Consider the following 27,702-nt stretch of genomic DNA (forward strand, 5'->3'; position numbering starts at 1 on the left):
TTCGGCCAAACTCAGCAAACTGCTCAAAGAAGCTCGTACTGAAAGTCGCTGGAAATAGGCGCACTGGAGCTGGGAAGAAGCTCAAGCTGGAAGAAGCGGACCCACCCGCACACACAACTGCCTCTCGCTGGTCAGCAGTTGCGCATTATGGGGAATCATACATCCTTAGGAACAAAGACTGTCCTGGTAACCTTACAGCTTATTCTCCTTGTTAACAATTGGGCAGTTTATGATCCGTGTGGTTTGCCAGACAGTGAGGGAGCTGCGGAATCCTTTATTGACCCTTCTGCTACACCGTCGCCCCTCCCCCCTGCTACTGCCATCGAAGGCCTTTGCTGTTACGCCCCCTGGTGACCTGGACGTGCCATTTGACCTTGAAAAGGAGATGGATCTGCTTTTCTTTGATCCGGGAAGAATGGGATACATAAGGCCTGAAGACTGAGTTGCTTAACAACTTAAAGCAAGACATACTGTTCCCATGACTAGCCCTGGAATTCTCCAGTGAGGAAAGCCGACTGCATAAGTAAGGTGGGAATTCCATTTTGCTTCTATTCTTAATCTCAGCAGATTGCTCAGCAGACTCAGCAGCCTTCTGAGAGGTGGGGTATCTTCCAACGTAAAGCAAGGACAGTCCCAGCTCTGACCCCATGACTAACAAGCTGGCAGTCTGGAGGCAGCATAACATTCATTTTCTGAGGGCAGTTTCTGAAAATCTCTCTCTAAATGTGTCAGTCACACTTGAAATAGTGTGTCTCTAAGTAACTAGCTCAATTTGATTAATGTCACCTTTGATATTACCCTTACTATTTTATATTATTATTATTATTATTATTATTGTTGTTGTTGTTGTTATTATTAAAGGTGTAATTTAAATCATGATCATACTGCACTAAAAAGTTCCTCTAATGTGTGTGGGGGACACTACAGCACTGTACCCATGAAAATGTAGTTGCAGGGGGATGTGCTTAAACAGAAATTCTCCCCTAGACCCCTTCAAAAGTATCCACTACTTCCATTTCAATTCAATGCCACAGTTTGCTGTCTGGCTCATCAGAGAAGTACAGTGAACATGCCCGCTAAGTATGCCAACACTGTTACTGTATAAGCATGAAATAATTCTACCAGCTCAAATGAAATTGCATCAATGAAAGGAATTTAACCATATATGCTGATAACTGTTTTCCTGAATTTTTATTTTCATGCTCATGTACTTTTTCTATTTACAAAGGAAATTTCTTTGTAAATGTTAAACTACCGTAGCAGTCATTTTAATTCTAGTGAGAGTCACATTTTCTTTATGGCAAATCATAAAATTCTTTTAATATCTAATGTATATTTGATCTAGAGGACGCTGTATTTCTCATCTGCTTTGTTTTCATAGTATGTCTGAACTAGTCTCTAGTGATAAAAACCTTTTTTAATCACCTTATTTATCAGTAGACAAAAAGTTATTTTAATTTGATTGACAGGGCAGATGTGATAAACGCTGTATTTACAGCAATTTCAGACATAAGTATCCCTTAAAATTGCAAGACCGCTAATTAAAAAAAAATAAAATATTTAATTCTCTTAAAATCTGCTGAATTCATTTCATATTATATAAGTTATAGAGTAGTTATAATTTGAAAAATGCTTACAGAGGAATGTAGGCATATCTTTTTCTTTGTTTCAGGGTTAGGTCTCATAGTGGCAAGGTTTTGGTAGTGGGGGGCTTTAGGAGTGGCTTCTGTGAGAAGAATCCAGCAGTTGCCCCATGTTAGATAGGGGCCAGTTTAAGCTGGCTCCAAAGGGACCCACTGATGCCCAGAGCCAAGCCAAAAAGCTATGTTTGCACCTCTGAAAGAGCAGACTTAAGAAAGGGGAAAAAAGAAAAACAAACAAACAAAACATACAAAACAAAAACAAAACAAAACAAAACAAAAACAGAAGCTGGGAGAGAGAGGAGTGAGAACCAGCCCTGCAGCCCCCAACGTGAGGGCAGGAGGTGCTCCAGGCATGGAACAGGTGTTCCCCTGCGGCCTGTGGAGAGGCCCCTGGTGGAGCAGCTGCCCCCCCCCTTTCCCCCTGTAGAGAAGCCCCCGGTGGGCAGGTGGATGTGGCCTGGAGGAGGCTGCGGCTCATGGAGAGTCCCCACAGGAGCAGGGGGTCTGGAGGGAGCTGCTGCCCATGCTGGAGCAGTTTGCTCCTGACAGATGGACCCCGTGATACGAAGCCATGTGGGAGCAGTTCTTGAAGAGCTGCTTCCTATGGGTAGCCCCCGCAGACTCAGTTCGGGAAGGATGGCATCCTGTGGGAGGGACCCCATGTGGAGCAGATGAAGAGAGTGACCCTGAAGGAGTGGAGAAGAAAAAATGTCATAGACTGACTGCAACTCCCATTCCCCATTCCCCTGCATTGCTCGGGGAGGAGGTGGAAGAGGGTGGAAGGGGGAAGGTGTTTTTGGTTTCTTTCCTTTGTTTCTCACTTCTCTGTCTTGTTAGTAATAAGCAATAAACTTCAATAATTTCCCTACTCTGAGTCTTTTTTGCTCATCATGGTAATTGTTGAGAGATCTCCCTGTCCTTATCTTAGCCCTTTGGCCCTCTTCATCATATTTTCACAGAATCACAGAATGATCTAGGTTGGAAGAGACCTCCAAGATCATCACCTAGTCCAACCTCTGACCTAACACTAACCAGTCCTCCACTAAACCATATCCCTAAGCTCTACATCTAAATGTCTTTTAAAGACCTCCAGGGATGGTGACTCAATCACTTCCCTGGGCAGCCAATTCCAATGTCTAACAACCCTTTCGGTAAAGAAGTTCTTCCTAATATCCAGTCTAAACCTCCCCTGGTGCAACTTTAGCCCATCTCCCCCTCGTCCTGTCATCAGGAACATGGGAGAACAGACCAACCCCCACCTCGCCACAGCCTCCTTTAAGATATCTATAGAGAGCGATAAGGTTGCTCCTGAACCTTCTCTTTTCCAGGCTGAACAATCTCAGCTCCCTCAGCCATTCCTCATAAGACTCATGAGACCCCTCACCAACTTCATTGCCCTTCTCTGGATTTGCTTGAGCACCTCAATTTTCTCCCCCTTCCCCTTTGAGGAGGGGAAGTGAGAGAACAGTTGTGGTGGAGCTCGGCTGCCCACCTGAGTAAAACCACCACAGACCCAAATGACACCAAATAATTGGGAGTCTTTTCACAATTATTATTATTATTATTTCTCAGTGAAAAAAATACAACAACTCTTAATGGAGACAACAAGTGAGATTTTCTGTTCTTTGATGAAAAATTTACTATGGGAGTTAATAGAGACATCATTCTTTCAAAAAACTGTGGTGGAGGGGGAATGGGCTACATTTTTTTGAGAAGAAAGTTCCTTTTGTTCTTTCTCAAGAATAAATTTTGAAAATGTTTTTAAAATGTCTTTTGCAAAGGTTTGGATCTGTAACAGTGACAGCTTTCCCAGACTTAAAAATCTTCTCCGCACCACAGCAGGTGCCAACATCCAATAATGCCTATGGCATTATTGTTGTCCAAAACCCTGCTTTGATTAATTTAGAGTCATTTACTGAAGGCTAGCCAGGTCTTTAGAAAGGGATTTTTCTCCCCTAGGCTGAACCCATATTTATCTTCAAAGATCCTTTTATAGTTAATAATCCCACTCAAGCATTTAATCTTCAGCAGTTTAAACAGGTGTATTTATAAATTCAGATGTATTTATAGTGACAGAAAGATAAGCCACAATACTTCAGGTGGAGCTCAAGCAGAATTTTGGCATTACTTGCAAATGTGAAAAGACCCACAATGTAACAGGTCTGTACAGAAAATTCACAAGGAGCAAGAAGGCAGTTCTGTGTACACTTTTGAAGGTCTGGAAGCAGCAACAGAGAATGTGAATAGGGATGAAAACAGGCTAGTGTAAAGGACTGCCAACCCAATGCATAAGTAAGAAGGTGGAAAAAGAAATGCCACCTGTCAAAACACATGCATGGGCAAAGGAGTTTCTGGCAGAGAGAGCAGCAGCAGGAGGAAATGAGCTTGCAGCAGGTGCAGAACTTTGTTTTGTTTAGCAGGCAGTTTAGGAATTTTCTGTTTTTAACAGGTGTTTCTACATAACTGCTTTTGCTACTGTTTTCAATCTTTTCATACAATATATGGGCTGTGGATTTTTAAGACTGAAAGGGACAATGCAAATCAACTAATATAAGATGCTGCATAACCCAATTGCAGAATTCAGTGACTCATGGTACTGGTAAAACTTGTATTATGGCACATTTTAAAGAATGACAACAAATATTGATTTAAAATTTTCAAGTGATGGGTAGGAATATGACAGATTTACTACTTTTTTATTTTATTATTATATTTATTTATTTTGTGTATTTAATTAGCTTTTCTTTTTAACAATAAGCACCTTCTGCCTAGTCTAAATATATCCAGATCTGGGTTCTAGCCTGTGTTTCTCAAAATGTTTTTTTCTCTGTAGGCTAAGTCCTTTCTCAATAAAAAAAATAAAAAAAAATCCTCTCATCCTTTAGGTACTTGTTAACCATGCTAATGTAAGAAATTCTCTTGGATTCACTTAATAAGTATTAAAGCTGTAACTTTTTACTGGGAAGATTTTTCCAGACCTCACACTACTGAGGCAACTTCTATTTTGTCAAAATCCTTTAATTATCTATCTATTTTTTTTTTCTTTGTTCTTGATGTAATTATTCTGTATTCTCAGGCTCTGGTTACTGTACAGTTCCTACCATAATATCTTGATGCTTCAGCTTTCCTCAAAAGTCCACACTTGAGTATAGCCATATGCTCCTTGAATATAGACACATGCTTAAATTTTAGGCAGAGAATTAAGGAGGCAGCCCCAGAAGACTGTTCACTCTATATAAGGTAAATTTGTTCTTTGGTGATCTCTCTATCTTTATGCCATTTATGTATGGCATAAATGATAAATTTCAAAGATATGAGTACAGATTTTACTGCCAGACATTTTGTACTTTCACCTACACAGTTAGTAAAGATTAAGAATTAGTAAAGATGAGGAATAAAATTTGGCTAAGACTAGCTGTAGAGTCCAGGACACTCTCAAAAACAAGTCACTTAGATATTAGTTATTAGGTAAGAAGTGCAGATAATTCAGGTCATACTACCATAAAGACTTTACTACTACATCTATCCTTTTTTTTTTTTTTTTTTTTTTAATCAAAGGGGAACATTTGACTGAACCAAATTTTCTGTTCACTTAAAATATCAATACATTCGTACTTTCCATCTAACACTTAAGAATTTCCTGGTGTCTTAACAACTTGAGGAAATCACCTTAAGGTCTGATGTTCAAGTTACTTGATCCTGCACATTCAAAACATTTCAATTTAATTTATATTTATATTTTATTTATTTATTTATTTAAAGCACTTTCCTCTTTGATATACACCCCTGTGAAAACGTGACATCTTCCAAATTGGTTATTTTATTTTTCTTATTTTGATTTTTAGTGTGTCCTGACTGTAGCCTCCTACTTATGGGCTCTAGTAATGTGGACTGTTAAAATGTCTTGGCCTAATGAAATGGGCTACTGTCTGGTACCTGTTGATGCAGCAGTGTTGGGAAGAGATGAACTGATGAGAAGCATGCCTTAGATGAGGAACTTTCTTAGAGGTCTTTTTCCTTGTTCCTTCAGTCCTTTGTTCCTTGTTCCAAACCTGCTGATCTGCTTGCATATTAGCCTTCAGGGTTACGTTATCCAGCAACAACAAAAAAGAGGAAGTCACAAAACCCAGTAGCCTGAAGACAAATTCAGAAAAAAAAAAAAAAAAAAAGAAAAAAAAAACTGGAGGATAATCATGTTGATACAACATTGGAAAAAAATGCTGGAGTGTTTATCCCTTAGCATAGAATAGGAGAACAAAATGGGGGAGTTGGAGGTTTGAGATTCCAAGTTTCTAGTTTTCCTTGTGCACAGTGTGGGAAACTTTCAACAAGGCTGGATCTCTCAGGAGACAGAAAGGTGGAGGCTGGTAAATGCCTATACATGCTGACAAGTATTAGTTGCATCTGTTTATATTGGGTTTTGATACAACAGGACACATTTGTGGTGGAATTAAAACATGGAAAGTTTTATACTCTAGTAGTAAGTCCTCCCTTATCCAGTGTCGCCAGGTTTGACATCTCACAATCACTTATGTCGGATAATCTGACATGCTGACATAATGAGAGCTGATATGTCACCCTAATGATTGGCCGATTCTGAGAAATGAAAGAAGACATGGCTCATAATATCAGAGATAAGATTACTATGGCTTTCAGTAACATGCTCTTTCCAATCAAGATCATAGTCAAGCTGTGCTAAACATATATGCATGTGTAAAAGGTCAGCCACATGATTTCATGCTTTTACAATTGCAACTACATTATTGAGAAATTTTACATGGTTAAGTAGCAATACAGGCAAAAGACATCTATAGGAATATAGTAAAGCATACAGAAATTAAATTGCTTTAAGTATTTAATGGCCAATAATAGATTTGCTGTATCCTCTTTAAGCCATCTTACAGGATTTCATAAGAAGGATGCAATACTATATTAAACTCCAAAAAGATGATTAAAATGATGGAAATGTCATTTCTTTTTAAATCTATCAAGATTAACTGTTCATTTGCAAAGATGCCAAGGTTATGTACAGTCTTACATTTGCTCACCCACATAGAACGTTATTGGCATTCACCATGGAGAGTACAGACATGGCAAAAGCAGGGACATTTCTAGGCTGTATCTGTCAGAGTTTCTTTTTGTTATGCAGTTACTGACATGGTAGAAATACTACAAATGATTGCAATTACTATTACGTTACAGCTATGACAGTTGAAATGAACACAAATTTTGAGAAGCATTTTATTCACCCCTTTTGCTAAAAGCTTTTAAAAATCTTTTATTGCAGGCCTGTGACCTTGCAGAACATGGTTGACTGTCTGAGAAATAAAAGGTGCACATTTTCCCTGTCAGACTGCTGAGCCCTTTCAACTCCCATTACTATAAGGGGAAGGCAAGGGCTTTTGGCACCTTTTATGCAGAGGTCTTACTGGAAGGTCTTTGTGATCACCAGAAGTTGTGTAGTGGAAACACTCTTTGTCTGGTAAGGGATGTATGATTGTGTCCCCTGAGACCAATTTTCTGACTATTTCTTTTTGCCATATTCAGTTTGCCATAAGTAATATTGCACATAGCAAACTTTACTTTACTTCAACTGGTAATATGTGTAATTATTCTGTGCATGTTTACTTTAAAAATATATATTTATTTATTTTTGATTTGTTAACTACAAAGTGGGCTGCACAGTGTAATTCAGGTACACATCCTTTATTAACTAGGGAATATTGATTAATTTTGTTTGCTGAACACTTTGCATTAAAAAAAAAAAAGGAAAGAAGTTCACTTTCAGACTGAAATTATAAGGAAGAAAACACGTTTTATATAAACCTTTAAATACTTTAAATACTTTAAATACTTTTAAATACTTTATATAAACCTTTAAATAAAAAACTCATGAAATTTAAATGTAGGCTCATATTCCTCCAGGGAAAATAAAATCATATTCAGGAGAAACTTCTTCCATAAAAATAAAGAAGGATAATTTTGTTGAAATTAAGTAAAATCCATGCAGCAGATAAAATGCTGTTTTCAGCCACTAGAAGCTCTGGCCTGGAAGCTACAACACAAAGAGGGGAGCTAGTATAATTCTTTCTGCTGACCTGCATTCCTCTCTCCCTGCGTAAAACTTACTCTAGAGAGTTTAGGTGCACACACCTCTGTCAAAAGATTCATCTGAAGAATCATAATATCAAGGATTTGATCATAGAGCTTTTTGGTTTCTCAGTATATTTTTACAGAGTCTTAATTTTAAATTTGTTTTGAGCGTACCATTTAAAATATTGGGAAACAATAATAATAAAAAAAGATATACATTGCACTAATGCATTTAATTATCTATCACACAATCTTTTAAAATATCAATAAGATACCACTAAAAAGGAGTGGAATAATGTCATTTCCCAGCTTTTTTTTTTTTTTTTTTTTTTCTTCCCCGTTTCTTCTGCTTTTGGTTTACTTAAACATTGGCAGCAATGTATGTATAATATGTTATTGGGAGGAAAGAATAAAATTTGTTTGGATAAAAAAAACAAGATTGATTTTGTTTTATTTTACAGAAGAACTTAATTTCACAGGTTTCCAGCAACTCTGAAAGTGCTTGATCAGAACAAAAAGAGACAAAGTTAATTAATGATTTCAATTTCAAAGCACCTTTGATTAACTGAAGCCCGTACATAGGGAGGCAAACTACTTTTCATTAATGACTCTTTTTATCGTTTCTATTATAAAATGCCTCTAATTGACAGCATATATTTTCCAAACAGTCTGCATTATTAGATTAGAACTCTTGACGTTGTTCACATCTGGGTACATGAGCAAAAATAATTAAATTTAATAATAATGGAAAAAACACAGTAATCCATCATACTACTACTGTAGCATGGGCAATGAAGTCTGAGTGGGTGCCAAATTAAGAAATGAATCCATAAAAATATGCCAATTACTATAACCATAATAAATTTTTTACCCCTGTTCAAATAAATATGAAGCATAATCCTCTCTCTCAATCTCAATGGGGTCCTCCAAGTCTTTACCTTTCAAATTGTACCTGAACACATATTTAAGGTGACTAGCATTGCTTTAGAAATCACACATAACACCGTATATGTAGTGGGTTTACATGGCAAGGTTTTGGTAGCAGGGGGCCATAGGTGTGGTTTCTGTGAGAAGGATCTAGAAGCTGCCCCATGTTTGGTAAGGGCCCCACTGCTGACCAGAGCTGAGCCAATAAGCGATGTTGTTTTGGGCCTCTGTGAGAGCATATTTAAGACAGGGAAAAAAACACTGCGCCACACAGCAGCTGGGAGAGTGAGAGGAGTGAGGAACAGCCTTGCAGGTGCCAAGGTCAGTGTAGAAGGAGGGGGAGAGGTGCTCCAGGTGCCAGAGCAGAAGTCCCCTGCGGCCTGTGGTGAGGACCATGGTGAAGCAGGATGTCCCCCTGCAGCCCATGGAGTACCACGGTGGAGCAGGGTCCCACGCTGCAGCCCGTGGAGGAGACCACGGGGGCTGCAGGTGGCCCGGCACCGACAGAGGCTGCCGCCTGTGGAAGACCCCTGCCGGAGCAGATTCTAGGCCGGACCTGTAGCCCGTGGAGAGGAGACCACGCAGGAGCAGGTGATCTGGCAGGAGCTGCTGCCCGTGGGGGAGCCAGGTTGGAGCAGTTTTCTCCTGAGGGATGGACCCCGTGGTACGGACCCATATCTGGAGCAGCTCTGGAAGAGCTGCTGCCTGTGGGAAGCCCACGCCGGATCAGTTCGTCAAGGACTGCATCCCGTGGGTGGGACCCCACAGCACAGGGCACAAGAGTGACTGAGAAGGAGCGGCAGAGAAGTGCTGTAGACTGACCATAACCCCCATTCCCCCGTTCCCCTGCACCGCTCGGGGGGAGGAGGTGGAAGAGGGTGGATGGGGGGGAGGTGCTTTTGGTTTCTTTCCTTTGTTTCTCACTTCTCTAGCTTGTTAGTAATAAGCAATAAATCTTACTGTCTCCCTATGCCGAGTCTGTTTTGCCCGTTACAATAATTACTGTGTGATCTCCTTGTCCTTATCTCAACCCTTGAGCCCTTTTTATTGTATTTTCTCCCCATTCCTCTTTGAGGAGGGGGAGTGAGAGAGTGGCTGCGGTGGAGCTCGGCTGCCCACTTGAGCGGAACCATGACAGGTCCTCCAAGTCTTTACCTTTCAAATTGTACCTAAACACATATTTAAGGTGACTAGTATTGCTTTAGAAATCACACATAACACCATAGCCCTTACTGAAACAAATTTCCAAGATTCTTCATTTTAAAGGTTCTCCATTTCCTGTGCAATTGTCTAAGCTTCATCAAAACATTCAGTATGACGTGTACTATTTCTTCAAACTCATCATTCATATATTGACAGCTTCCTAAGGTAAGTATATTGCGTGTAGTGTGATTTTTTTTTCTTTAGACATTTTTTGCATTCTTACTTCTCTGCAGCAAATGTTCCCTCTTTTCAGGCTTTAGAAACCTGATTGAAAAGTAAATAGAGAGCTCCGAACATTCTGAAATTTTGTCTGTGCCCTCTGATAGGTACTATTCAACAAACAGTTACCCTCTTGTTCCTGGATAACATGGATTGTTACTCGTAACAACCAAGAAAGGCATTGTATAAGTGTTTCAGCAGTGCAGATGCATGCATCAGTATCACAAATGTTTCACGTTTTTTGGTATTGAAGAAGATAGTTTGCCTTGGTAGATGTGCTCTCATTAAGAATTCAATATGGCCAGTTCATAAGATTATCAATAACTCACACATGAAGAAAACTCAGGAGGTCTCTGGTCCTACCTTCTGCTGAAAGCAGGGACAGCTACAGGGTCAGGACAGTTCACTCAGGGCTTTTTTCGGTTGGGTCTTGAAAACATCCAAGAGTGGAGACTGCATAACCTCTCTGGACAGCGTCTGCTAGGCCATCATGGGGAACAGGCTTTTCTTCATAACTAGCCTAAACCTCTCTTGTTTAAACTTATACCTGCTGTCTCTCATCTTCCCACCAGGCATCACTGAGAACAGGCTGGCTCTGTCTTCTAGATAACCTTGTATTCCTGTCAGGCTGCTGTTAGGTCCCCTAATCTTCTCCAGGCTCAACAAGTCCAGTTTCCTCAGCCTCTTCTCAAAGGGCAAATGCTCTACTCACTGACGTCTTGGTGGCCTTCACTGGACCTGCTCCAATTTATTAGTATCTCTCCTATGCTGGGAGACCCATTACTGGACACAGTACTACAGATATACTAGACAGTAATACTCTAGATGAAGTCTAACAAATACCAAGAAAAGGGGAATAATGATGTCTCCCAAGATACTGGCCATGCTCCTGTTAATACAGCCTCAAATGCTATTGTATGTCTCTGGTTCCAAGGCACACTGCTGGCTCAAGCTCAGCTTGTTGCCCACCAGGACCCCCAGGACCTTTTCCACAGTCCTATTCTCCAGTTGGCCAGTCCAAGTCTGGACTGTTACAAGATCTTCTGTTCCAAGTGAGGGACTTCGCATTAGTCCTTGCTGCGTGTCAGGAAGCTCACACAGGCCTGTTGCCTAAATCCCCCTAAAAGACTTGAAAGGGGCCCCCAGTTTGGTGTCACCTGCAAACCTGATGAAAGTATCCTCTCTTGCCTCCTCTAGGAGGAGATGTTAAACAGGACTGGTCCCAGGACAGACCCCTGAGGTACTTTACTTGCTACTGGCCTCCAGATAGAGCATTGTAAATTAACCACAACTACGACCAATCTTGTCTACCCATCTAGGCTGTAGTATCATAAATTGGACACAAGAAATTTATGATAGACATGGTTAAAAGCTTTGCTGAAATTGAAGTAAATAACTCTCTGATGTCCTTACTCACAAACCCAACTGTTTTATCACAGAGGGCATTGGGTTGGCCAGGTAGGTATTTGGTTTTTGTATACTTTATGTGACCAACCGCAATGATATTTCCATATATGAATCAAGAAAAAACATTTATTGTCAATCAAAGAGTCATAAAAAGTGTGTTTTTGTACACAAAGATGCAAAAATGCTTTGATAACTTTTATTATTATTATTATTATTAGTAGTAGTAGTAGTAGTAGTAGTAGTAGTAGTAGTAGTAGTAGTAGTACAGGGAATTACCTAGTATTTTATCCAACTTATATGCAGATGGATGCACTCATTGCTAAAGTGATGATAGATTCTGTTCCAACTAATTATTAGGTTCTGTAATACAATTACTCATGATGAGGGTAATAGAAAATAGTGAGCAAAATGGGATATCTGCATAAGGATGGAAGCTAACTCATACAACTTGGCAATATAAAAATTGTAGCTATACTGAACAATTATTTAGATGCCCTCTATAGTTGGTGGGGAGACACAAATACTTAGAATCATAGAATAACCTGAGTTGGAAGGGACCCATAAGGAACATTGAGTCCAATTCATACTTCCCAAATATGACTTATTCTTCACTAAGCTCTTTCAGGATGTTTTTCATCCTTCCTAGTTCTCCACACTTCAGAACAGGAGGAGCAAAAATGCCCAGCTTAGTTGGTGTGCCCATATTTTTAGATGGCCTGTATAAGGTCACATAAACATTGACTGTCACGAGATTTCTAGGATGTCAGTGGAGTGTCCAGAAGAAAGGATGTCTTTCTGGACCATATACTGTAGGTGGCACCGTGTTTACACAGTAAGACAATTTTTGCAGTTTCTTGGTAAACATCTTAGTCAGCAGGAACCAGGATATTCCCAGGATGTAGGACTTGGCACAGAAAACATGCTTAAGGTCAAATAAATTTTGAATGCATAGGTCATGAAAGTATGATGATTTCTAGACAATGGAGCATCAATCATCACACTGAAGACTAAAATCTGGGTCAAATGCAATTATTTGTAGTGGGTAAGAGGACTGCAAACTGTGAGAAGCTTGGAGAACCTTTATTACCTTGGAGTTACAAGATAAACAGACATGCTTTCTGCCCAGTTTAAAATGAATGGACAAATAAGGAATAGATCCCCTTGCTATCTTGAGATGGACAACTTGCTGCAGAGCAAAATCTGAATGGAATAGACACACACAGACCAACAAAAAACAGTATCAGCAACATATTTTATAAATGTTAGATGAACATCCACAAATCCCCAACAAATTTTAGCTATAGGACTAAGCAAAACTCAATTATTTGATGGAAAATCAATCACTGAATATGTTCTTTGTTGTAAATGATGGTACAGCTTTTTTTTTTTTTCAAAGTAAAAAAAAAAAAAAAAAAAACTGATATTTATTTATTAATTTATTTATTCAGTTTGCTGGCAAAAACTTCATATTTCATAATAAGGGACTCTACCAGTAGAATCAACCTGAATAAAGACAAAAAATAAAATGATCTCTTGCTAGTTCTGAATATGAGCTTCACTATGGTAAGTGAATAGATATGCTAAAAAAAAAAAAAAAAAGTCACTCATTTCAAAACAATTGATCCTCAGCTAAAAGGAAATAGTTTCATTTAGGCATGATATGATATTAATAATAGCTATTGCTAATTTTATACTGTAGCAAATTCATGGAGTCCTTATAAATCAGAGCAGTTGGGAGCTGAGGAAATATAGAGTTTAACACTTAAGTGGAAAGCCTCTCATTTTCAGAATTAGTAAAAAATCACAGATACATGTAAATTTTGTGGCACAAGGTTTAAAAGTACCGTTAACAATGGTATTTTGTACTGTCTCAAGTACACTCTGTCCACAGACTTTTCAAGTACAATCAAAAGAAATGTGTTCTCAGTTCTTATGAGAGTAAGGATGAGGGCACACAAATTTTTGATGATTATAGCAGATATCTGAAAGGACACGATATACAAGAGTCTCCATATCCTTACCTGAAGTCTATAGTTAGAGAAGTCAAGCTGGTATCTTTTACTGTGTAGAGTGTTTGATCACATTCTTGGAAGCCTCGAATTTTGGGAAGAATGAACACAGCTCTGTTGACCTAAGACAGCTTTAGATCCCAAAGAGTAACTTCATGTCAAAGAAATACATCTTATTTTATCAGAAGTGTTCTAAGACCACTTTAGTGAACCTCCAAACTACAAGAAACTGGTCTACTTGCAATCTTTTTGAAATGACTCCTCAAACAGTGCAGGCTCAAGTTCCCAGATGTGTTTAGGTGGTTAGTTCCACTAGCAATTGATGGACCTAAATACAGGCTACAGTCCTAAACAGCTTTGTACATCTGAGACACATGTACTTTACTCACAGAAAAAAGTCAGCAACGTTCTGTAATATTAAGAAGGGTTACCTTACTGTAGCTAGGCAAACAGTTACAGAGACAGTCCATTCACTGCTGTGGTCTAATGCAAATATGGTACAGGCTTTGTAGTGACTTCAGATTATAAAAATATTATGAACAATTACATGTCTTGCATGTCATTATTTCTTTGAGAGATATCAAGAATACCAGCCCTGGACTATATATTTGCTGTCCAATCTCGCCCCCGATTTGGACTAATTATTTCCATTAATACTGAATTGTTGACAACTTACTGAAAAAAAAAAAAAAAAAAAAAAAAAGTATTCATTAGACGATTCATATATAGGAAGTAAATAAATCTTAAAATACTGCAAGGGCATAGAGAAATAAGGATATATAATAATAATTCAGTAATGCAGGGTTGGACTATATAATGAAATACAGGTTGTCATATTTAAGACTGTTTTGAGGTGAAGTTATGTGAAATTAATTGATTTTTAATTACTCTAGCAAATTAAACTTAAACTAAACTGGACTAGCAAAATTTCTTCTCCATGCACTCTCTGTGCATAAATGTACTTCAAACTCAATATATCATTGAATCAAAGAATACAGCATTTCCTCTGCATTACCCCAGCATTACCACTGTTAAAGCAAAATTTAGCTAATTAAGGTGCTCGAGAGTCATTGCAAATAAATTTTTATTTTTTTTTTATTTTTTTTTAATGCAAAGCAAACCATAAAGATATAAACAAGCACCCTCAACCGTGGTCAAATCTGCTGAAAACATAAGAGGAATTCTCCAATCTGTGAACTTTGTCTTATATGTTATGGGCTATTAAGGATGAATTGTACTGCAACCAAAGTAGGAAAGCCAACTCGCATTATCCACTTTGGAATAGCTGTATGGGAATTTTACTGCTTGGTTGAAGTAACAAGAAGCTGGGCTTCAGCACTCAACAGCTAAGTTTGTCCAACATGCCTAAAACCAGAATTGGTAATTCAGAGAAAGAAAAGAAGGAGGGAGTACTTCTAAGTACTTTACTAGGAAAGCGATTTGGTTTTAGTGTCTCACAACTAGCCACTACCATATGCAGAACAGAGGGCCATATTTACAGATGCGTATACGTTTAGCCAGGGTCTTAGATCTCTTACTTTGAAAATCATCCTTGCATGGATTTATGGTGAGAGAATTAAGCAGAGCTGGACAACACACAGAGATTTTGCTCCAGTGTAGAAAAAAAAAGATCCTTTATTTTCCCCACAGTAAGTATTTAGGCAGACTGTTTGAAAGCAAAATCCAGAATTGTGCCTCAGAAAAACAGTACTGTACAAACGCCCAATTGCCTGTGATTCTAAGGGTTGTGAAGAATAACAGCTTTGTTTATGTAAACTACTTTATGTAAACTCAGAAAACACAAAGGTCAAGTTTGAACAGAAGACAAAGCAGTAACTATTCTTATGGAACCACTATTAAATTTTAACAGAAAAGGAGTCAGACCATTGTTCTCACAATTATACTAAGAAATAGAATAGTACCCCAATATTATACTTCAATAGGGTTTCCATGCTTGTCTGATCTGGCTCAAATAATACTGCCAAGAGCAGAACTACCACTAACACATCTGGAGTATGTGGTCTGTAGTTTCTGTTAGAAACATCAAAGCTGCTTTAGTTTTAAAAGAGCAGGAAAAAAAAAGAAAAAAAGTAGTGCGGAGTTCTATTTCTCATATATGTTACTGTCACCAGTGGTAGCAAACATAAAGTGACAGGGAAGTTGCCTTATCTTTGTCACTGTTTTCTGGCTATTTTTGTGATTTTTATGGCTTTGTTGGTGACAAAGACTTGTGACCTTCAAGAATCAAGTTAGGTCCAGAAAGCAATAATTAATTCAGATAAATCATTTTGGAAGTAGTCAGCACAAAAAATTCAGATTATAGTTTGACATCTGTTCAATTACTGCTGTCAGTACGGTGGCACAGGAAAGATCTTGATGATAAATTAAAATAAAAAATGCTGATTCTCTCAAAAACAGTGAGGTCTTAGGGAATCAAAGAAATTGGGAATTCAATGTTCTCAGATTATGGAACCTTGAGGATAAGTGAGACGTGCCTGGACCAGCAAAAAGTGCATTGAGAATTTCAGTGCTACAAGGAAATTTGCGTTTGCTTCTTAAATTTCTATAAACTAAGGCTTTGGATGAAGCAATTCTGAAGCTTTTTCATTCTGGCCATGAGCTTCTGGAAGCAACTCAGGACAAGCTGTATCTGATAGGTCAAATGGAATGAAAATTGACCTACTGATGGGATGTCATAATGTTATTGTTTAACCAGAACATCTCTGTTTACTTTCATATTCTTGTGGTTTAGCCCCAGCAGGCAGCTCATCACCACACAGTTCCTCGCTCACTCTCACCAGGTGGGATGAGAGAGAGAGCTGGAAAGATAAAAGTCTGAGAACTCACGGGCTGAGTCAAAGACAGTTCACTAGGTTAAGCAAAAGCTGTGCACACAGGCAAAGGAATTCCTTAATAAGGAATTCATTTGCTGCTTCCTGTTAGCAGGCAGGTGTTTAGCCACTTCCAGGAAAGGGAGGCTCATCATGTGTAACAGTTGCTTGGGAAGACAAATGCCATCACTCCAAATGTCCTCCCCTTCCTTCTTTACCTCTGCTTTTATTGCTGAGCATGATACCACATGGTGTGGGACATCCCTTTAGCCAGCCTGGACCAGCTGTCCTGACTGTGTCCCCTTCCAGCTTCTGGTGCACGCCCAGCCTCCTTGCTGGCAGGTCAGCACGAGAAGCTGAAAAGTCCTTGGCTCTATGTGAACACTGCTCTGCAAGAGCTAAATATTGGTGTGTTATCACCACTGTTTTCATCAAAAATCCAGAACACAACATCAGACAAGCCTCTATGAAGAAAATTAACTCCATCCCAACCAAAACCATGACAATATCTTTCCCTTATTCTCTCTCTCCGTGACAGATGCTGTTTCTTTCCGTCAGGAATCTCTGTCCTTACATTTCCTTTCTAAACTGAATAGATGAAGCATTTAATCACAAATGATAAGCATTACTTTCCAGCATGTGAGTTTTTAGCCTTTGACTCTTGTTTGAATTCTGTTAGTTCCAAAGTTGTAAAAGAAATAATCTTACACAGTTACTGGTGAGCTAAGGAATCTGGGTACACATTCCCAACTAGGTCTGTGATTCTGTCAGAATCTGTTTCTGAATTGCTAATTACCAAGAATTTTCCATCCTGCTATAGATAGCTTGCTTTCCTTGTTCCTAAATACACTAGCAGGCTGCATGAAACATCCAGATTCTACAACCAGCTTTCTCCTTTCTTCACCAACAGGAAAAAGTAAACATTTCTCCTTTCAAAGTTAGATCTAGAGGCTTGATATGAATATTTTTGTGTAAAGTTGTGCTTATCTAAGGTTCTTTCAATTATGTATCAGTCGTAAACAATTCCAGGTGAGCTTCATTCCTTCATTGTATCTCTATGAAGGCTATAAAGCAGCAGGATTCTATATTTAATTTCTGTACATGTTTGGGGTTTCTTCTTTAGCTTTAAAAAATAAGAACTCTTTCTTGCCTAATCTATTTTCAATTTCTGTGAGACTGTGGTTTGGGATATATATAAAGATATATTAATAAATGTTTATATTAAGCTTTTTCAGCCAGCATTTTTTTTTTCCCAAAGTGCTGTAATTTGCTAATTTTAACTATAGCCTCAGTAATTTTTAAAAAGTATTTTACCCTTTATATGCCTTCAAAACTGAAATTGTTCTTGTTTTGCAGTCTTTTTATTTTAATTAGAATTTTATTTAGATGTTTAGTTCAATGTTCTTTTAAGATTTCCCTGTTATGAGTAGCAAAAGAAGTTCAGAAATTAAAGGAATTCAAGTTTCCCTGAAAACTGTCAGACTACTGTTAACTACTGTTACTATATATTCCATATATATATGGAATTATATATATATATTCCATTCTATATGTTTCTATATGGCAGACTTAAAAAAACACAACAGACACATAAACTAGAAAGCTGACAATCTAGAAATCATTGTATTGACAACTAACTTTGGATCAGTCAATCCCTTGCTTGAGAGAGTGATTCTGGTCAAAACCATGCCAGGAACCACATTAACAATTTAAAAATACTGACAATCCACTGTTTGCGTTTAGAGCCCTATTGTGACACAGATAAACTGACAAATTTGCTACTACAGAAATTGTCAGTGAATCAGCAGACTGCTGTCTTAGGGATTTGTGAAGCATCCTGCACTATGAAGTACAGGGATGAATATGTTCTGACATTTTTAATTAAACAAATGATTTTGATCCTTGAACAGCTGTAATAACTTAACAGAGATTGAGAGTAAGCTTTATACAGGGTTTTCATGCAGACTTCAGACCTCTCTGTTTTAAAAGATGGCATATTTTATATTTACTTGTTCCTGTAGCTGTTGACTTCTTAATTGTATAGAACAAGCTGTGTTACAAGCTAGAGCAATATTTCCTAAAATTTGAGAGCTCTATGATAGTTTTGTACAACTCGACATGTAGAACTGAAATACAAATTTTTGAATTTTTATATTTTTTTCTCCCTCAGTAGCAATTTCAAGATGAAGGCAGCTCAAATTTGTTTCTATCTCAAATTATTACAGAAAATTTGCTAAGCGAAGCATATTTTCCTTCACATTGCAAAACCATCAACAGACCTTCTAGGAGGTGGGCAACAGTAAGTTTGAGGTTTAGGTATTGACTTTTAGGTGTCTACAGGTACACTAGATGTTTTAACTCTTACTAAGTGAGAATCAAGTCAATGCAGTCAGTGAAAATCTCATCAATGCAGTCAGGAAATTCAAAAGTTCAATTAAATAAGCATCCAAGAGCTGGTTAACCAAATCTCTCTGCAAGCTTCACAGGCCATATTTACCACACTTCCACTGATGATAATAATGGGACCTTCCATACATAAAGGCATCTAAATTCACATTTTGATACAGAACTGAATTATGGTCATAATCTATAAAAAAAATCGCTGCTTGACACTGAAAACTGCACTTCTGGGGCTGAAACAGCATGTGCTGACCCCACATTCAGTTCAAAGGCTATTATTTAGCAGAGATTCCAACTCTCATCATAGCATTTTCTCTGGGGTGTGATTCAGTAAATACTTTGTGTTCTGTTTCAGCTTGAAAAGGATTAACACAGCCTGAAATTCCTCTCCTCTCCTCTCCTCTCCTCTCCTCTCCTCTCCTCTCCTCTCCTCTCCTCTCCTCTCCTCTCCTCTCCTCTCCTCTCCTCTCCTCTCCTCTCCTCTCCTCTCCTCTCCTCTCCTCTCCTCTCCTCTCCTCTCCTCTCCTCTCCTCTCCTCTCCTCTCCTCTCCTCTCCTCTCCTCTCCTCTCCTCTCCTCTCCTCTCCTCTCCTCTCCTCTCCTCTCCTCTCCTCTCCTCTCCTTTCCTTCTCTCTTCTTTTTTTCTATCCCATGTAATAAGGAAAGACTAAGAAATTCCAATAAAGATTTTCGAAAATGAAGTTGAAACGATTTTTTTTATATATAATAGAATAGCTGGATACATTATTTATCATTTATATATTTTGTTACATTAAAGGAGGCTGTAGCGAGGTGGGGGTTGGTCTGTTCTTCCACATGCCTGGTGACAGGATGAAGGGGAATGGGCTAAAGTTGCACCAAGGGAGGTTTAGGTTGGATGTTAGGAAGAACTTCTTTACTGAAAGGGTTGTTAGATATTGGAACAGGCTGCCCAGGGAAGTGGTGGAGTCACCATCCCTGGAAGTCTTTAAAAGACGTTTAGATGTAGAGCTCAGTGATATGATTCAGTGGAGTACTGTTAGTGTTAGGTCAGAGGTTGGAAAAGGAAAGGAATTGACCAGAAAAAAAACAAGTAGCTGAGTTCCTCTACAGATAGGTAGGAGAAACTTCACGTTTGCAGGGCCCGGTCCTCCCAGGGGACTTCAAGCCCCATCTTTCTGCTGGAGGGATCACACCGCCAGACATCAGCAATCCAGGAGGGTCCTGGGGTGTGCTGATGGCAGCTTCCTCGCCCAAGGGTTAAGGAGAACCCACAAGGAGAGGTGAACCCACAAGGAGAGGTGAATCCACAAGGAGAGGTGTTGGGCTGGACCTCATACTCACCAGCACCAAGGGGCTTGCTGGGAATCACAGAATGGTTTGCCTGGAAGTGACCTTGAAAGATCATCTGGGTCCAAAGCCCCTGCAATGGGCTGGGACATCTTTCACTACGGATTTTCTGCTCACACTGTGGTTTGACTAGAAGGTCCTTACTCAGCCATGCTTTTTGTCCTGCATTCGCTGCCTGATTGCTATCACATGGGAATGGAGAACTCTTGCTCCCTAAGAAAAATGTCCTTAAGGAGCTGCCGTCTCTTCATGCACAGGTCAGAGGCAGCCTTGGCTGCAGTGCCCATGAAATGGTGGAGTTCACGGTCCTGGGGGTGAAAAGCAAGATCACAACCCTGGACTTGAGGAGAGCACACTTTGGCCTCTTCTAAGATCTGCTTGCAGATCTGGGATAAGGTCCCAGAGAGAAAAGGGACCAAGAAAACTCATTCATATTCAAGGATCACCTCCCCCAGGCTCAGGAGCAAGGCAACATCCAACAAAGAGGATGTCAGACAAAACCAGCAGGAGTCCTGCAGGGATGAACAAGGAGCTCCTGGCCAAACTCAAACAGAAAAAGCAAGCATGCAGAGGGTAGAAGAGAGGATGGTTAATGTGGGAAGCATGCAGAGGCATCATCTGAGCATCCAGGGATGATGCCAGGAAAGCTAAAGCCCAAATGGAATTGAATCTGGCTGGGAATGTCAAAGACAACAAGAAGGGCTTCTCAAAGTACATCGACGGCAGAAGGAAAACAAGTGAAAATGTGAGCCCACTGCTGAAAGACACAGGGGACCCAGTGACACAGCGCAGGGAGAAGGCTGAGGTGCTGAACACCTTCTTTGCCTTAATATTTGCCAGCAAGACCAGCCTTCAGGAATCCCACAGCCCAGAGACAAGGGAAAGGGCTGGAGCAAGGAAGATTTACCCTCAGTGGAAGAGGATCAGGTCAAGGAATATAAAGCAAACCAGGCATTTCCAAGTCCATGGGCCCCAATGGGATGCAGACGCAAGTGCTGAAGGAGTTCTCAGATGTCACTGTGAGGCCACTCTTGACAATCTGTGATTGAACATGGCGAGTGGGAGAAACGCCAGTGGACTGGAGGCAAGCAGATGTTGCTCGTATTTTTATGAAGGTCAAGAGGAAAGACCCAGGGACTACAGGCTGCTCAGCCTCACCTCACTCCTGAAGGGAGCCACCATAAAGGAAACCAGGTTATTTGGGGAAAAATACTGACAGAGCAAAGATGTCTGCTATCTTGGGAGCTGCTAGCCTGGGAACCCTGGGCATCCTTGAAGGGCATCTTTGAGAAGAACAGCTGAGATCCTGAGATGTCCTGAGGTACCCTCAAGAAGCACAAAACAAGAAAATGTGACAACAAACAGCACCCTGGAAAAGTAGAGGCAGCCCTCTGCCACTGGGAGACAGTTTGGGGGCTCCTTTTTGCTCCTCACAGCTGCTCCAGAGAGCCCTTTGCCTTTGCTTCAGCAGCTCAAAGCATCTCTGAGCAACTCTCGACTCCCTGAAGCAATGCTGCATGACAGCGAGCAGCTCCCAGCCTCTTGTCAGAGACCCCAAGCCCATCTGGGCAGCACCCTGAGTCCCGTGAAGTCTGCAGCAGGGGGAAGAAGCGCAGACAGCTGGGTTGTCCATGTCTTCACTGCAGGAGATCATGGTTGTGCAGCTGATCAGAGAGACACCCCTGCTGTGGGCCCTTGTGAGGGAAGGGTCTGCACTGGGCAGTAATAACTTTTGACTTCTCTGGCATGAAATGGTTCGCTATTTCCTTGTTTCCTGGGCTGGGGGTGCAGATGGGGTGCGGATTGTGGGAACCTGTGGAGAGGCACAACAGAGACAAGAGAGATGCTCAGGCCCCTCACCCCAATCCGAAGCGGGGGCTGCTGTTCCCAGCATGGTATAGAGTCTATGGAAGGGTTTAAAGAAGACGGTAGGAACGAGTCAGGACTGAACTGGTCCTCGCAGCTCCAGCTCAGGTTTTGAAGGGTGTTGGAGTAGAGACACTAGGGAGACTGCCCTGATTCTAGGCTTTGAGAAGGCAGAGCTGGGGACTAACCCACAGGATCTCTCCTTGCTGGGCAGCCCCTCTGAGGTCATCAGGGACGCCACCTTACAATTACAGCTGTTGCTTCTTGTGATGTCACAGCTGTATGAAACCTTGCACTGACGAGGTGTGCAGCGGCGCCAACCAGAGAGGCTTCCAGAGCCAGCTGGAGCCCAGGAAGGATCTTCTTGGGTCTTGGGAGGGGAGCAGACTTTTCCCTATTTCCCTATTTCCCTTTTTCCGTTTTTGGCCAGTGTGCTGGTGCTGCGGAGATGCCAGCCAGGCTGGGCAGGTAGGTGCAAGAGAGCCCAGAAAGCTGGGAGGGGAAGGTGAGAAACCCTGCATGCTGCCTGGATTCCTTCAGCCAGGAAACCCAGCAACCCTCTTTCGTGGGCACAGCCCTGCTCCTTCTCTGGGGAGAGATGAATGGGGCCAGGCTGCTTTCCCCCTGTCATGCCAGAGTTCTTAAGCCACCTTTGCATACCGTGGGTGGTGTGCCACTAGCCAGATCTTCCCAACGGCCCGCAGGCCCTCGGGGGTTCAGCTGTATTGAGCAGAGGAATCTGGTGGCAGGCTAGCTCCTCAACAGATCCCTGGAAAATGTGTGTCCCAAAAGTAGGCTGTGATAACCACAGTCTTCCCTCTCCTTTAGAAAAAGCGTCACGCACCAGAAAGGCAGGAGGATTCTCAAGCTCCTTTTTCTTCTGCTTCCAGTCCTTTTTGGTGAGTATTCCTTGCAAAAATCAGATTTGCAGAGCTAGGGGGAGAGACTGTCCTTGTACACCATTGACGAGCCCATTTCTGTGATGCAGTGAATGCCACCGATGTCCTTTACAGGCAGGCTCCTGCCTGCCTGGGGCTTTGTATGGCTGCTGGCAGGGACAGGCTTGCAGCCAGTAAAATTCCCTCTGTATAGCTTTATAGCTTTGCTTTATGACCCTCTGAGTAGAATCAACCATGGCCTCTGTGCATGCTCTCCAGGCACTAGACCACACCACTGGTCTCGTCAGCAGGTCTCTCAGAGCCGGGCCCCTCCATTTTCTAAATCTTCTAAACTCCATTTTCTGGGCCTGGAGTATGACCACCAGGAGGCTGGGGTGGAAGCCTCTCTCTACAGCAGATGCAGCTGTCCCAGCCAAAGCCCTCCGTGGGTGTGAAAGAAGAAAATGGGGCTCCAGGGATCATTAGCAGTCTAAGAAAATAACTCTCTCTTGATGATGTGACCCACAGCTGGTGACTACTGCTGGACACTGTGGGGAAAAGAAGCGTTGCAAGTAAGTCTTGGTGTGGGAAAGCCAATGCCTGCAAAGGCCACAGCTCTGCCCTGCTGTGTCCATGTGGAAAATGAGGAGTTTGGTCAAAGGCTCATCACTGCTGAGACAGAGAGTGGGTGGTGGGCAATTGTGTTGGTCAGTCCATCTTGGCACCTGGATGGGCTTCAGTGTGCAGCCGGATCTTCCCAAGTGACCTGTGCAGGGACGGGATGAAGAGAGGAGCACTTTGGCAGAAGAGGCGTTTGCTCCCTCTGTACCGCTGGGAGAGGTTGGGTGGGATATGAAAGCAAATGGAAATGCAGACGGTGCTCTGCTGACTATAGCTAGTTAAAGAGCCCGACTTCTGGGGTTGGGATCTCTCCAAACTGCCTCGAAGCAGGGGAAAATTTTGCCACCTGTTACTGGGGCATTCTCCTTTGGGAAGCCCTGGCAGTGCTCCTCATGCTTTCTCCAGTGGAGTGTCTTTATCTTCCAGACCACGTTAGCAGTGCCCGAAGCAGAGCACAAGTCTACCGGGTAAGAGAGCTTTCTTGACATGGAAGTTTTCCTGGGGATTTGGCTCAGCCAGCTGTGTGCCATTTTTGCACTCCCTTGCCTTGTTTTCAGGGCTCCTGACCTTTATCTGTGGTAGTGGAAAGGAGCCTTTTGTAAACCAGAGTAAGGGAAAAGGGGCTGAGGGGGTTGGGGTGGGGGGGAGGTAGATGGCCCATGGGAACCCTTTCCTCCGATGGGCTGCTGCTGGACAAGATCTGCTTTCCCTTTGCCTCCAGGACCTCGCTGGTTTGGCATGACCCTAAGAGGCAGGAGCTCCAGGAGAAGGAAGCCCATATGTCTGCTGCAGTGGAACAGTTTGTGCAGGCAGTGAGCAAGGTTCTGGAAGATAATCACATCCGAGGGGAGAAGAGAGAGGTAAAGGTGCTGGGGGCAAGTCAGAGAGCTCAGTGCCCTCTGAGGGCTTCCTCCTTGGCCCTTTTCGGTGGTAGCTCTGTCCTTGTGCTGCCTGCCCCACACCTGACTGCCAGGGCTCAGTTTTGCTTGCACTCTGAGCAGCACTGTGAACTTCTCCCTGGGCTGGGTGTCCAGGCAGGCACCTGCTGGGCTTGGCTTGGCTTTGGAGGCCCTTGCTAGAAACTTGCAGGTCGGACTTCTTAGCTGGCAGGCCCATCCTCCGGGCCAGCTGGAATGGGGCCTCTGCATGCAGCAGCTGGCTCAGGGCATGACTCCATCTCCAGGCTGGTCTGGAGAGTACACAGGGTGGAGAACATGGCTCTCAGGCAGAACCTGAAGGCGGTCTGTGCTTTGGCTCTGGACACTGGTGGCCTTTTCCAGGCTTCACTTGGTTCATCTGGGAATGCTCACAGTCTGGCACCTTTTCTGACAGGTCTTGCCTTGGGTTTTCTGACATGGAGCCCTTCCTTAGCTCTCTACTAGAAGTCTGCTCATGCAGAACTGCTGTGTGTTTGTGCTCACTGCTGTATCTCCATTCTTTTTTTTTTTTTTTTTTTTTTTTTTTTTTTTTTTTTTCCAGAACGTTCTGCACTTCACAAGGGACGCATTTGAAAAGGTGCTTAAAATCTACACCTGGATGCCTGACTGGGCCCTGAAATCCTTAGGTATGCAGACAGAGTTCACTGCACTCAGCTCGTGCCTGACACTCCCCAAAGCAACAAGCTCTGCATTCAGCCTGAGAAACACACCATAATTCACTGCTTCTGCTAATGCATGTCCTAGTGAACTTCTTTCCATGTTCATTTCAGGTGCTACAATTGATGTGCAGAGGACTTCCAAGAGTTATGGTGGGAAAGACGCAAAGAAGTGGTGGATTTTTCCACTCTTCTCTTTTGCAAAACATCCAGAGACTATACTGCAGGTATTGCAAGAGAAATTGTGACAGCTGGTTTCCTTTCTTGCTTTCTGGTTGGGAGACCATGCGTTTCTGGCATGGGTGGGAGTTCTGTGGGTGTGCTGAGCCATGGAAGCTGCAAGAGATGTTCTCTGGGCCCCCCAGCACTGATCTGGTGAACCAAATCAGCCTGAAGAATGCCTGAAATGGTCCTCACAGGTCCAGCTCAGTTTTTGAAGGGTGATGGAGTGACATACATGTACATTAGGAACACCACCCTGCCTCTGTAGCCTTTGAGAAAGCAGAAGTGGATTGCAAAAGGCAGTTGAGCCTAGACACTCTCCAAACTTGTGCATCATGGTCTGAACTTTTGGGTAGACCTGTGCGGTGTCAAGAGTTGGACTTGATGATCCTTACGGGTCCCTTCCAACTCAGGATATTCTATGATTCTATGATTCTATGATCTTCACCTTCTGTTCATAGCCTAGCGTTTACTTGTGAGCTGAATTGCGACCTATAGAGAAGGCAAGGTCTGTGGCTCCTTGTTGAACAGCCAGATCTGTTCGCTCTCTGACTGCCTTGCCACTGACAGTCACTGGCTTTCTCGTTGCAGCCCAGTATCTCCCCAGGCGACTGCTGGGCCTTCCGAGGATCTCAGGGACACGTCGTCATTCGGTTGCCGGTGAAAATCTGGCCAGCAGCTTTTACCATCTGGCATATCTCCAGGGCAGTCTCTCCTTCCGGAGAAGTCAGCAGCGCCCCCAAAGAGTTTGCTGTCTCTGTAAGTCTCTGCCTGGCACTTCTTTTTGGGAGGCCCTGGCACTTCTTTTTGGGAGGCCCTGGCCCCAAGAAAACACAGCGCCAGAAAGCGTGGTGTGTTCCCTCAGATATATGAGGATTGGTTGCTGCAGAGCACCGCATCCTATCGAGGGGCACTGGAGACACTTGAGCATTGTTAGACACGTCTGGAACCTTCTTCTGTGGTTCACAGACAAGGATCTGGGAGCAATTGCTCCAAGTGCCCTGACTTGGGTTCACTATCACTTGCACTAGAATACTGCTAGAGCCAAGGAAGGTGGGAAAGGATTCCCAGCTTTGGCCTCAGCATATTCCTTTTTCTGATGGCCTGCTTGAGACTGACCTGCCCCCACCATCTCTTGTCTTTGAGGGAGTGGATGAGGACAAAGCGGAAACGCTCCTTGGGCTATTCACCTACGACGTGGACGGAATGATTGCTCAGACCTTCCATGTGCAGGTATGGCAAGTACATGTGGGCAGGATGGCAGGGAGAAAGGACGGGTTGTCTGCAAGTCTCTGGAAGAGAGGGTTCAGATGATCACCCAAGCCACTCTTTGCTCTCCCATGTGGCTGGCTCCTGCTGGGAAGATGAGGTGGTTAGCCCACCTTTGGAAGTGCTTTCCCTTTCTTTCTGGTAAAGCAGAAAAAGCAGCAGTGGGCAGGGGCTCTGGCAGGGAATTAGTCCCCTTTAGGGCGAGGAGGAAAAATTGCTGGTGGGAGGGAAGATTGCAGACGTGTCTCCATCAGCAAGACCAAAAGCAAGACCATCAGCAGTGTCCCAAAGCAGCCTAGGGAGCAGAGCAGCTTGGGTTTCCACAACTCCCCTCAGCAAGCCTCTGAGGCCAGGGCTTTGCTTTCTAGGCACAGAGGGTGCCTCTATGGCCCTGGTGAGAAAGGGCCTTCTCATTTCCCTTGCTTCCTCCTCTGTCGGGGCTGCCATTTGGTTTACAGCAAGGGGAGTGCTGGCAAAGAGAGCTTCATAATTGTGCAGCGGCTCTTCCCACATGAGTAATGATGCTTCCCCTTGTTTTCTTTACAGAAGGAGCCTCCCAAAACGTTCCGCCATATCAGATTGGAGGTGCGAAGCAACTGGGGAAACCCAGAATACACCTGCATCTATCGAGTGCAGGTTCATGGGCAGATAGAAAAGCCACAGGAATTTATTAAACACGAATAATAGCGTTAGAAAGATGTAGCAGCTCAGTTTCATGTGTTTCAGTCAACCCTGAGGGTGGTCCCTGAAGCAGTGCACTGGGTTTACGTGACAAGGCGTTGGTAGCCGGAGGGGGCTGCAGGGGTGTTCTGAGTTTTAAATTGGGTGTCGCTGCCATTTTGCAGCCACTCGCCAAGGCAGCAACACCGTGACAGTATAAAAGCAGTCCCTAGGGAGGGCCATGACCCAGGAACGCTGCAAGCAGGACGCCCAAATGGGATAGGCTTGGCAGTTAGCACAGGCAATTTGCATGGGGCTGGGAGGAGCACGGGGAACAACCCCGTGCATCAACGTACATCCACGGGTCCTGAGGGAACCGGTGGACTTGCTAAGCCACTGTCCCTCATACCTGAGAAGTTGTGGAAGTGTGTTTAAGGAGTTCCCACTGACTGCGGGAGGGCAAATATAGCCCCCATTTTTAAAAAGGGAAAAAGGAAGGCCTGGGAGCCACATGCCTTCCTCTCTTCGTGGG

General features: G+C 42.5%; 1 protein-coding gene across 1 annotated transcript; it reads left to right on the forward strand.

Annotated features, from left to right (window-relative positions):
- The first annotated feature begins 21,006 nt into the window (after positions 1-21,006).
- LOC113842136 (SUN domain-containing protein 2-like) lies at positions 21,007-27,194 on the forward strand. The gene is made up of 10 exons (XM_072035109.1): positions 21,007-22,394; positions 22,755-22,825; positions 23,333-23,376; positions 23,852-23,892; positions 24,147-24,285; positions 24,905-24,989; positions 25,134-25,246; positions 25,833-26,000; positions 26,388-26,474; positions 27,057-27,194. Exons 1-10 carry the CDS (start codon positions 22,375-22,377, stop codon positions 27,192-27,194), a joined length of 906 nt encoding a protein of 301 aa, XP_071891210.1. The 5' UTR covers positions 21,007-22,374.
- The last annotated feature ends 508 nt before the right edge of the window (positions 27,195-27,702 follow it).

The sequence above is a fragment of the Anas platyrhynchos genome, chromosome 3, assembly GCF_047663525.1.
Source record: "Anas platyrhynchos isolate ZD024472 breed Pekin duck chromosome 3, IASCAAS_PekinDuck_T2T, whole genome shotgun sequence".
NCBI lineage: Eukaryota > Metazoa > Chordata > Aves > Anseriformes > Anatidae > Anas > Anas platyrhynchos.